The 12,847-nt window shown below is 34.9% G+C and overlaps 1 protein-coding gene across 1 annotated transcript; it reads right to left on the bottom strand.

The window, feature by feature from the left end:
• Positions 1 to 8,705: 8,705 nt before the first annotated feature.
• On the bottom strand, positions 8,706 to 11,482 carry LOC139842070 (uncharacterized). The gene is made up of 5 exons (XM_071832247.1): positions 11,450 to 11,482; positions 10,854 to 11,374; positions 9,959 to 10,092; positions 9,229 to 9,785; positions 8,706 to 8,768 (listed from the first exon to the last, which is right to left on the bottom strand). Exons 1-5 carry the CDS (start codon positions 11,480 to 11,482, stop codon positions 8,706 to 8,708), a joined length of 1,308 nt encoding a protein of 435 aa, XP_071688348.1.
• Between the last annotated feature and the right edge of the window lie 1,365 nt (positions 11,483 to 12,847).

Genomic DNA, 12,847 nt, shown 5'->3' with positions numbered 1-12,847 from the left:
TGCGAATAATATTTATATACGAAATGATTAAAAATTTACTATTAAACGATGCTATTTCAAATTAAAAATTTTACGTATAAAGTCATTTTATTTTTATGATATAATTTTTGTATTTTTTTTTAAGAAACGAAGTTAAATTAATAATGTACAATTTGTAAAGCACAACGTACAACGTGTAGCTTAAATAGTTGAATTTAAATTAATTCATTTACTATTCACATGAAAACGACATGATAGAAATTATTAATTATAAGTTACATAGAATACCCCTGAAGTATTTAATAAATACGACTTTTTAAAATTTTAAACTTGATTTACGTATCATAATATTATAATATTATGTCGACGAGGAAGAAATCAAAAAATGTGAGCTGGAAAAGGGATCCATGCGATCGCATGGAATCCCCTCACATTCCCCATGCGATCGCATGGGGTCTGATATCAGGCCACATTATAAAGCTCGATCGTTTCTGCCATTTTTTTTACTCAATCTATCTCTCGACCTCTTCTCTCATATATATATATATATATTATATAAATTATTATTATTATTATTATTATTATTATTATTATTATTATTATTATTATTGAGATTAATATTATTATTAATCTTATTATTATTAATATTATTAATTAGTATTATACATAAAATACTACGACGAGGTTATGAGCGTGTCACTTTCAAAATGGTTTTCAAGCGGGATAGAGCTAAGGAAATTATGGGTTATTGCCAAGGAGGTTATGGGTAATGTTCGGGGGTATATTTGTGAATCAAACCTAGTGTTTATCATCTCTGTTGCGTCTACGTACTTTCCTACAATATTGAATCTCAATATTGATACGTAAGCACTCATATTTTATCTTTTATATATTAATTGTGTATCCATGTCTAGTGCTCGAGTATATATATTTATACATGCTTGTATGCTAAATTTCGTCGTTAAACAGTTTATGATGAATCACGAATTAAATACATATGTTACTGGTAAAAGGTCTATGATATGCATGTTTTTGGAAAGCTGACGAAAAATCAATGACTTTTCATTTAGATATCGAATAGTTTCGATGAACGGATTAAGAGATATGATCAACTGAATTATGATTAACGTTAATTGAAATTGCTTTTGAATCTGCAATTAATATTTAAACAACTTGTTTACGAGATTGTTAAAATGGATTTTTGAATATTACCAACCGAGTAAATGACTCCTTATATAAGATATGTCTCGTTTTGTTGAACTATTGTCAAAATTGACTTTTTGAAACGACTTTGGATAACTTTTGTATGTCGATCTCGAGCATTAGGATTGTGATACACTATGACCAGACGTAGCTTGATAGACATTTATTGACCAACATATGTTCTCTAGGTTGAGATCTACGGTTATTTGGTAATCCGAGTTTCGGTCATATTTTGGTGAACGACTTTATATGCTGCTAAGGTGAGTTTCATATGATCCCTTTTACTCAATATATTTTTGGGCTGAGAATACATGCGACTGTTTATAAATACTGAAAATACTAGATTTATATGCGTGAGTTTCATATGATCCCTTTTACTCAATATATTTTTGGGCTGAGAATACATGCGACTGTTTATAAATACTGAAAGACAAAATTGCTGAAATAGTCCCTGTGGTTTGTATCAAAATGCTGATTTAGTCCCTATGCTTTTTTTTCGATGGATTTCCTCCTCGTGGTATGAAAATGTTGCTAATTTCGTCCCTCTGACTGACGAACGTTAAAAAATTCCATTAACTTCAGTCACATGTCGAGCACATGAGGGTGTTTTAGTCATTTACAATCCCCTTCATCCTTACCTTCTTCATTCTTCTACCATCATCCACATTCATTCATCTTTCTCAAATTCCCAAATCCCAAACCCTAATCAACACTAAATTCATTTCCATTCTCAAATCTAAACTTTAACCCAAACCCAAATTCAAATCAAAATCCTATCTTCCCAAATCAAAAATTTTAGCAATTAAATTCATAACCCACTCATTTTACTTAACAAAAATCCACCAAATCTGCTTCGTATAAACTAATGCTTCGTATCAGTAAATGAAAATCAACTTTAGAATCACAAAACTAATGCTTTATATCACAAACCCCACCATCTGCAAAAGTCTCCACTAAAGTTAAATCCTCTCATTTGAATACATAACAATAAAACAAAATTCGATCAAAGTACAAAGTGTCAATCTTGCCTTCTGTATATTAAGATGTTCATGAGAATATAATTATTATCTACAAAAGCTAACAAAATAATAGAAAAGGTTTCCCATTTTTTCAAATGATCCGGATCTGGGTTTTCCATATTTTCAAATCTATTTGGATTCGGATCCATGTCAGATTTATCACCACCACCATCGGAACTATACCACCACCGTTTGCAATCGAAGGGGTGAAGAGTAACAGATTAAAAGTAAAATGGTACCTAAAACCCATTTATGTTTTCCTTTCATCATTACAGTAAGCAGCAAATTAGGAAGAAAAAAAATCAATGGTGGTGGTGGCGGTTTATTTCCAGATCGGGTGGTGGTGGTTTGCGATTGAAGGTGAAAAATGATGGGGTGAAGATGACGGATTGCAGGTGAAAGATGGCGGTGGTGGTTATCGGTTATGTGACCTCCGGCGACGGCGGTGGTAGTGGTGGTTATGGGTTTTGAAAATGGTGGTTACTTGCTTGATATTTGGATGGGGATCTGGATATATGAAAGTAAAAAATGATAACGAAATGAGATCTAAGTAAATTTGGGATCAGAAAAAATGATTAATAAGAAAAAAGGTTTGATTGAAAAAGATAACAAAGAAAAGGAAAAAAGGAAAAGAAAGATAATAAAGAAAAAGAAAAAAGGAAGAAAATATAAAAGACAGATTTACCCTCGCGTGCGTAGCATGTGACATGAGTTAACAGAAGATTTTAACGGTCGTCAGCCAGAGGGATGAAATCAGCAACATTTTCAAACCTCGAGGATGAACTCAGTAAAAAAAAAAGCATAGGGACTAAATCAGCATTTTGATACAAACCACAGGGACCATTTCAGCGATTTTGTCATACTGAAAATACTAGATTTATATGCGTGAGTTTCATATGATCCCTTTTACTCAATATATTTTTGGGCTGAGAATACATGCGACTGTTTATAAATACTGAAAATACTAGATTTATATGCGTGAGTTTCATTTGCTCCCTTTTTAATTGCTTTTGCAATATATATTTTTGGTCTGAGAATACATGCACTTTATTTTAAACACAATGGATACAAGTACATACTAAATTCTACACTGAATTTGAACCGAAAATCCCTTAGCTTTGGTAACTAGTAACTGCCAGTTATAAGAACTGGTGGGCGCGAGTAGTAGTATATGGATCCATAGGGCTTGATATCCCCGTCCGAGCTAGAGCGCTAGCCTTTTAACGGACGTATGAGTAACATCACCATCAGCCCGTAGTATGATATTGTCCGCTTTGGACACAAGCCGATCACCGACGGTCTACCCGCGCACGAGTACAACCCCGGATCGCACTTCTACCTCACGGATTTGCTTCTCGGGTAAACACCCTCAAAACGCGTCATACCAGAAGAGGTATCCACACCCTTATAAGGAGTGCTTTGTTTTCCTCTCCCACCGATGTGGGACGAGTCTGTTACAACTCTCCCCCCCTTCGGGACACTGCGTCCCCGCAGTGCACATCGATGCGGGCCCCAGCTCTGATACCATAAGTAACATCACCATCAGCCCGTAGTATGATATTGTCCGCTTTGGACACAAGCCGATCACCGACGGGCTACCCGCGCACGAGTACAACCCCGGATCGCACTTCTACCTCACGGATTTGCTTCTCGGGTAAACACCCTCAAAACGCGTCATACCAGAAGAGGTATCCACACCCTTATAAGGAGTGCTTTGTTTTCCTCTCCCACCGATGTGGGACGAGTCTGTTACAACTCTCCCCCCCCTTCGGGACACTGCGTCCCCGCAGTGCACATCGATGCGGGCCCCAGCTCTGATACCATAAGTAACATCACCATCAGCCCGTATTATGATATTGTCCGCTTTGGACACAAGCCGATCACCGACGGGCTACCCGCGCACGAGTACAACCCCGGATCGCACTTCTACCTCACGGATTTGCTTCTCGGGTAAACACCCTCAAAACGCGTCATACCAGAAGAGGTATCCACACCCTTATAAGGAGTGCTTTGTTTTCCTCTCCCACCGATGTGGGACGAGTCTGTTACAACTCTCCCCCCCTTCGGGACACTGCGTCCCCGCAGTGCACATCGATGCGGGCCCCAGCTCTAATACCATAAGTAACATCACCATCAGCCCGTAGTATGATATTGTCCGCTTTGGACACAAGCCGATCACCGACGGGCTACCCGCGCACGAGTACAACCCCGGATCGCACTTCTACCTCACGGATTTGCTTCTCGGGTAAACACCCTCAAAACGCGTCATACCAGAAGAGGTATCCACACCCTTATAAGGAGTGCTTTGTTTTCCTCTCCCACCGATGTGGGACGAGTCTGTTACAGTATGCTATTTGAGAAACGTACACGTTGGTTTACGTGTGTTATTAAGATGATTATACAAAGGGTACAAATTATATATACGTTAAGTTTAGTTACCAGGGTGCTCAATTTCGTAGAATATTTTGATAAACGTTTCTGGATGAAACAACTGAAATCTTGTGATCCACCTTTATGTACAGATTATATGATACATTAAAACTATGAACTCACCAACCTTTGTGTTGACACTTGTTAGCATGTTTATTCTCAGGTTCCCTAGAAGTCTTCCGCTGTTTGCTTATATGTTAGACAAGCTATGTGCATGGAGTCTTACATGGCATATTTTTCCAAGGAAACGTTGCATTCACCAAATCATCACCAAGTATCTTATTTTGACTGCATTGTCAACGGAAGTACTGTTGTAAACTATTATTTATGGTGATTGTCTATATGAAGAAATCATCATATGTCGAAAACCTTTGATTTAAATATTCATTTATGGTGTGTCTTTTCAAAAGAATGCAATGTTTACAAAACGTATCATATAGAGGTCAAATACCTCGCAATGAAATCGATGAATGACGTGTTTGTCCATATGGATTTGGAGCGATCGTCACACCATAATAAAATAATTGCCGCTCGCTTACCTTTAACCACCATCGGTCATCACTAGACTACCGCTGCTATCGGTTGCCAGAGTCGCCGGCGCTCGCTCAACTTCCACCACAATCGCCGGACTATCGGTTCAATCGCTTACGGTTTGTTGTGTTTTTATTAATTGTAATTATTTTCATGTTATTCTCTCGACCTAACAAGTTAAGGTCTTATTTTTTTTGAACAACAATATTTTATTAAAAGCCAACCTCTAACAAATTGTTAGAGGCTAAAGCAACGAACCAACTACACGGGCTTAATTAGCCAATCGTTCCATGAACTATTACATTTTCCTCTACTAGAAAACCATGAAAAAGAAAAAGTATAAATGGAATCAAATAAAAGATTTTCTTCATACTTTCGCCAGGGAATACTACGTTATTCCTGAATCTCCATATCAACAAAAGCATAGCCGCCACAATTGAATACATTTTGTTCTTCGAGGCTTCACTTGCTCTCCACCCATCGAACCATTCTATGAACTCATCCCACTTAGAGAAGATCGGCATTGGGATATTTGTCCAGACCCTGTATTTTTGCCACAATTCACTTGCAATATCACACTAAAAAAAGATGTGATCAATGGACTCAATGTTACCAGTACATAACGGACAACCCACATCAACAATTTCAATCCCTCTTATTGATAGATTACTTCGTGTAGGTAATCTATTTAATGCCACCCGCCATCAAAATATGTTAATCTTATTGGGAATGCATTTCACCCATCTTGTATCGATATAATTAATAGGTAACGTACACTCATCAATGAACAAACGGGTACCACATACCGAAAAATCCCCTTGATTTCCTAACATCCATTGCCATGTATCTTCACCTGTTGTGAATTCCACATTACCAATTTCCATGAGAAGGGCCTGTAACATCAAAGCATTTCTCGAGGCCAAGTCTCGTTTCCAATCCCACGTCCAATTATTATTGCTATATCTATTCGATATGACACAATTATCATTCGAATCTAAATGAAAAAGTCTCCTTAATTTCAAACGTAATGGTCCATTACCAAGCCAATTATCATGCCAAAAACGTAAAGTCCTACCATCTCCTATCTTTGCCCGAAGAACATTATCGGGTAACCAACCGTTTTCTATCACTTTCACAAGCGAGTTCACAATATTATACCAAATACCTTTGCAACAAATAGGTTTTCCATCCAACCCCGCATTCGGGCCATATAATGCTTTTACAACCGTTACCCATTTGCGTTCGGACTTGTCTTGAATTTCCATAACCATTTAAATAAAAGGCTATAATTAAGCGCCCGAAGACTACCAATATCCAACCCTCCTTTGTCATGAGAAGCTAACACTTGATACCAATTAACCCAATGCATTTTTTGTTATTTTCGGTACTACCCCAAAAGAAACTCGCGCGTAAACTTTCCAATTTGTCCAATACCGTTTCCGGACATTTGAACAAGGATAAGTAGTACACACATAGACTTCCCAAAACCGCTTTTATTAGAGTTAGTCGACCTCCAATAGAAAGAAGGTTAGCTTCCTAACCTTCCTAACTCACATCCCCGACCAAGACTCATGACGTTACAACTTTCCTTATCAAAGAATATGAACCTTCCTAACAATTCATGATATAATAAATGAATAATAAAATTAAAGATATTCATAAATAAACAAAAAGATGAAAAATGTAGTATAAGTTAATTTTTTATGTAAGTTATTATATAAGACAAAACACCGAATACGAGAGATTAGACCAGATCAACATATCATAATGATTTTCTTATTTCCTAAATAGTAAAAGAGAGTACGTGAGGTTCTTTCATGAAGGTAATTTTGTATTGATATTTAATTATCTTTTGAGCTTGAAGTAAAAATCTTTGAGCAATGAGTCAGAATATATATCACAAATATAAAAGAGGAGTGTCCATAAAAATAATTGGGCTTATGTAAACTCAACACTATTAGGCTAGTTGGGGGTGGCTTAGCACCCATAAACTACCCCATTGGCTCCGCCATTGGTAATATATACCATGAGTATATTTGTTACTTCATTAGTAGGTTCAGTTAACTCTATGTGATTACATTGTCCTTCGGAGCTTGCAAGGCACCAATGATGGTTATAGTAACTAACCTTTGGAACTTACTGTGGGATGGCTGGTGAGGTTCTCCTTTCGTCCAACTTTTCGGATGTTTACAATCCCTGCTATTTAATATGTGTAAACATCTATTTTTCTCTTTTAGTCTTACAGTAAATGTATACACATCAACATAGGTGCTTATAGATTTTACGCTCATGTCGACACTTCATCTACAAAGGGACAAATCGATTTCTTTCATGCCTTTAAAGTTTATTAAAGAATTAAAAATATTTCATCTACTTATTATTGGCATTAATACTGATTTTCATACATTTCTTTTTTTATATTGCGTCACGTTTTTGGATTTTGGGGGTTTTTGCACGATTTGATATCCTAGACAACACATAATATGGATTTGAAGACTGTGCATTTTAAATAAATGATATTGTAAATGTATAGTTTCATTTTTAGAGCCTTTGGCGTATTTTATTAATTCTGTTCGTTTTATTTATTTGTGAATCTGATTTTGAATTCTTATTATTGTTATTTATCTAAGGTGTGTAATACATGGATACCAGACTATGCGTTGAGGTGTGAATCAACTTTGTATCTACTTTAGGAGTAATAGAGGTCATTTTTTATGAGTTGGAGTTTTTGAAATTTTAGTGCATAAAAGGGGTTAACATTATGAAAAAACTGTTATAGAATGTAAACTCCATATCATTATTCATTACATTTGACGATATATATAGAGTACATAGAACCCTAGGAAACCCTAAACCCACAAATGGGTCGGGCTTGATTCTAATCTATACTCTAACACTCCCCCGCAGTCCGAACGGAAAAATTGCGAAAGTTCGGACTGGAGCAAAACAATAAACATTAAATAAAGACATAAAAAGAACCTTTTTTTGTTCTCATTCGTTGCACCGAATAGCCTGATATTCGTTGATAGAGTTGCAGATTTTTTGAAGGCTTCTACTTTTCCGTAGCGTTTTTTTTCTTTTACGTCGTGGCTTGTTGTGCCTAATGATCAAGTACCGCTTTGATATGCTACTTTTGTCGACGATAACAATAATCTTCAATGCTGCGAATAAGAATTTTTAACAAAATATTCTCTCTTTTTCAGGGTTTGGAACCTAGTCAGGCTATGCGGCTTAACTCCAAGCCAATTATTTTATCAATTCATTTATTTTAGAGAAGCAAGAAGAAGAACGAAACCATAAATAATAAAAGTGGCAGTAGGATTAATATTATTAATTTTTAATTGTTGGTGACTTGATGTTTGTTACACAAATCGAAGACAGAAAAACAAAATATTGTTTTTGGCATCTTGCTAATAAGAATACTCCGTAAGAAATAAGAAGAAAAAGAAACGGAAAATTTTATTCATTGGTTGAGGAATAAATAGAAAGAGATGTGATTAGAGGATAAGCCTACGACATGGATAAATAGATGAAGGGAAATTCTTAGAGGACACCCTCCCTAGCCTCTGCAATTCTGACTCCTGACACAAAAGTCCTTTTTATTTCCTTTTTATTATTAAATTAAATTATATTAATAGGAAATAGAAAATATAAATACTACCTAATAAGTTAATGTATAGTTTAAGTGGTAACCACCGATTTCTAGTTTTTTGATTTTATAGCTTCATTTTAATTTTTTATTTATTAATTATAATTATATTAATATTAATTAAATGTTAATTTATTTATACTTTTTTTTCTCAATAAGTTTATTTTTTAACAAAATAAATAATTTCCTTCAATAAAATAAATAATTAACAACAAATAATTTGAAATTAATATTCTAATCGAGATTTACATGCGAAGACTCATAATTGGAATGCATATATTGAATGTACATATCTTGTTGATTTCTATACGGACGTTCCCATTCGCCATCATATTTATATATATTCCACTGTGGATGAGTCGGAGGTATCGGATAATATCCTTGTAAATCCACTTTTACAAAGTGGTTACCATTTACGCGAGCAATTACACATATATCATGTTGTTGTGACTCGGGTGGACTGCTCCAAAGTGGTAAACATGTTGTATCTGCTTCGTTGCTCAAACATAGCAAAACTACATTGTACCTTGAAGCAATTAGAAAACCCATATCTGGCAAAGTCATCCAATACTTCCGAATTGCACTAGCATCTTGTGGAAGATTGATCGTCTGATAAAGTTGGAACAATTCACCTTCTCCAAACAGATCAGCGTATATTTCTTTATGCGTTATTATCTCTTCAAGCAACTCCATCCTAATTTGTGGCCAACGATTTTCATGAAGACCGAGAGATGAAGCTACCGATCTAAATCCGCAATTCCCATCACCTTCTACATTGTGTATGTTCGTTACGTACGGTCGAAACATTTCTGGAATTTGATTTAATAATGGGATAGGCGAGAAAAATGTTTGGTGTACATAAGAACTATGTCTTGAAGGTTCTTGGTTCAAGTCCGGTATACCGAATCGATCTTGTGCGTAAGAACTATGTCTGGCAGGTTCTTGTTGTCGGTTCAATGATGCCTTTTTTTTTGCTGCTTCACACTTGGACGTCCACGAGTATTAATGTGAACAATGGGTTCTTGAATATGAGATATCATGTCTAACTCAGGGTGACATTGAAAATTGCCATCTTGTGATGATATACATGGCGTAAAAGAAAGTGTCTTCCAAAAAATATCAATCGACTCTAGAGGAATAAACATACCTGCATTTAAATAAATTGCTTGTTCGTGCGCACATGGTAGCCCAAAACACGATCTTAGCTGACAACCACAATTCTCATCTGTTATTTCAAACTTGTTGAAACGCCCAAGCTCAGCATGAATTTTTTCTATAGCACTAAGAGAAACACAGCCCCACAATTGTTCGAAACTTGGATGTTCTAACTTCGGCCATCGAAAACATCTGCTTCGTTCAAAGCTTTCTTTGATTATACTAACTTGCTACTCAACCACTTTATCTATTATAGGCACAAATGTGTCTATTTTTGATTGCGAGGATGCCAAAGGTTGATGATATATTTGTTAAGATTATTATTAAATAGAAAACACTTAAAAATAATACCTTGATGATGTATCAACTGGACTTGAAGACGTTCATAGTAACGCGTATATAATGTCATTGTTGGAGCTTTAACTAACTTCTTCCACGTATTATGAAAAGAGACCCATTCCGTGTCTAACTTAATATATTTTTTGCAATTCTTAAGAATATTTTGCCAAATATGCCATCTACAAAGCAATTTATTAGCTTTTGGAAATACTTGGTGACATGCATTAATTAGGGACAAATCTCTATCTGTGACGATAACGCGCGATTCATACGTTTCGCCCATAACCAACTTTAAGCAATTTAACGCCCAAATAAAGTTGTTAATTTTTTCTTTATCCATCAAGACGAATGCTATCGAAAACGTCTTGCTGGTACTAGTAACACCAACAATTTCAAAAAAGGGCAACTTATAAATATTCGTATTATAGGTAGCATCCATTAATAAAATATGCGGAAATGCACGAAATATTTCATATGAAATTGGATGGATCCAAAATAATTCTTCTAATTGGTTAGTAGAATCATTAATACGATATTGAAAGTCGTACCCTTTTTCCTTCAAAAATGACATTACTACCTGTATAGGAGTCCTGTTTGCTTGAAATATTGTGCGAAGTTTTGCTTTTGCATTATACACCGTTTTGCTTGAAGAAACATTTTCCGGATTCTGCTTCTTCAATGTCGCAAGAATTTCACCAGTCCTTACATTTTTACTTGATAAATCCGCGACTAAACGCCATTCATCGTTAGTCAATCGCGCTGCATAAGCATGACCTTCCATATACATTATACGTTCATGGTTATGTACTGAATTTTTCATTTTTATCGACCAAACACCAGTTGTCTTTGAAAACTTTGCTACCATTTTAAATTTACAGTCAATTTTTTTACACGGTTTACTTTTTTCCGGGGTTGATTTACTTCTGGATACACCGCCACGCTCACACGCATATTCAATCTTGACTACGTAACCCTTTTTTTCTTTTGATCTTCTGATGACAATAACTTGGCTATGAGAACGTGCTTCATTTTTTACCCATTCGGTCAACTCTTCACGACTATTGAACACCTGAAAATGCAAGTTATTTAGTTTCAATTTAATATTAAAATATGGTTTAATGTGCCATTAAATGAAATATTATACCTGATCAGTTGAAAAATCTGATACACTTGACATAACTATTCCTTATAATGTTATAAATCGATACAAATTGTGAATGTTATATAAACGATTAATTATAAATATTTCTTATATGAACCAATACAATATGTATGTGTTTCTTATATTTTTTTTGGAGAAAGATGTATTCCTTATATAGACTATAGCTATATGAGTGAAAGATAATGTAATGAGTAATTAAGTAGTACATTATTGTTTTGTTATGGGTTAAAGCAAGATAAGATACAACATTATTATTTTAGTATGGGTTAAAGTATGATAAGTTAGTATAAAAAACAAAGTAAAAAAGGTGTGATTTTAGTATGGGAAAAAATTAAGATAAGTTAGTATGGGTTAAAAGTGTTAAATTATTGTCTAAATTATTATTCATATTATTGTTATGTGTGATAGTATAGTAGATTGTGCATGTACCTGTATGATGGTAGTATCCATGATAAGTGAAGTAGGAGTGAAGATAATATTAATTAAAATATGAAAAGTAAGTACTCTCTATTTGTATTTGTATGACTTTGAAAATCTACACGTAAATATGTATTTGTATTAGAAAACAATAAAAAAAATTCAATATAAAGTTCTACTTGCATAACTTTTGGAATACGTAGTATCAAAATAGGATGGAAAATATAAATGGTGGGATGGGACTATTTAATCACTGAGATGACATGCATGCTAGCTAAAAAGTTGAATAGGGGTGTCCTGGTAGCCGGACCCATAGATGAACCGCCAATAAGCTAACGAAAGAAAATAAAAATTGAACGACTGTGTGTGCTATCAAACTAGACTTTTACGTGAAAAAAAATCAATTATGCCTTTGTTCATCGGTGTTTAGCCTACTGATAATGCTAAAAACGAACATATATTTCATAGCATTATTTCTCTAGAAAGACAAGCTTTTAGTTGCAATTGTTCTATTTACAAGTGATATTCGTTTAAATAATAAAAGGTGAAGACAAAAGACAGATTCGACGAATTGAAGACGCAAATGACCAAAAAGCTCAAAAGTACAAAAGACAATCAAAAAGGTTCCAATTATTGATAAGAAACGTCTCGAAATTACAAGAGTACAAGATTCAAAACGCAAAGTACAAGATATTAAATTGTACGCAAGGACGTTCGAAAATCCGGAACCGAGACCAGAGTCAACTCTTAACGCTCGACGCAACGGACTAAAAATTACAAGTTAACTATGTATATAAATATAATATAATATATAATTAATTATATTAATTATATATATATTATATTTATAAATAAAAACCGTCGGCAGAGAAAGACTCCAAAGGGACTGAGCTGTAAATTCATTCTCCGCGACTCGCGGAGTTTGAAGGCAAAAATGCCGCGAGTCGCGGAGCCCCAAAAATC

This window comes from Rutidosis leptorrhynchoides, chromosome 4, assembly GCF_046630445.1.
Source record: "Rutidosis leptorrhynchoides isolate AG116_Rl617_1_P2 chromosome 4, CSIRO_AGI_Rlap_v1, whole genome shotgun sequence".
NCBI lineage: Eukaryota > Viridiplantae > Streptophyta > Magnoliopsida > Asterales > Asteraceae > Rutidosis > Rutidosis leptorrhynchoides.
Note: the sequence above shows the minus strand (reverse complement) of the source record. Positions and strands in the feature narration are given on the sequence as shown.

Excerpts from the sequence above, each read along its gene's own strand:
- LOC139842070 (XM_071832247.1), bottom strand. The coding sequence starts at position 11,482 with ATGTCAAGTGTATCAGATTTTTCAACTGATCAG. Across the intron at positions 11,375-11,449 it reads CAGATTTTTCAACTGATCAG|GTGTTCAATAGTCGTGAAGA; the intron begins GTATAATATTTC and ends TTGCATTTTCAG. Across the intron at positions 9,786-9,958 it reads AGCAATTTATTTAAATGCAG|CAAAAAAAAAGGCATCATTG; the intron begins GTATGTTTATTC and ends AGTGTGAAGCAG.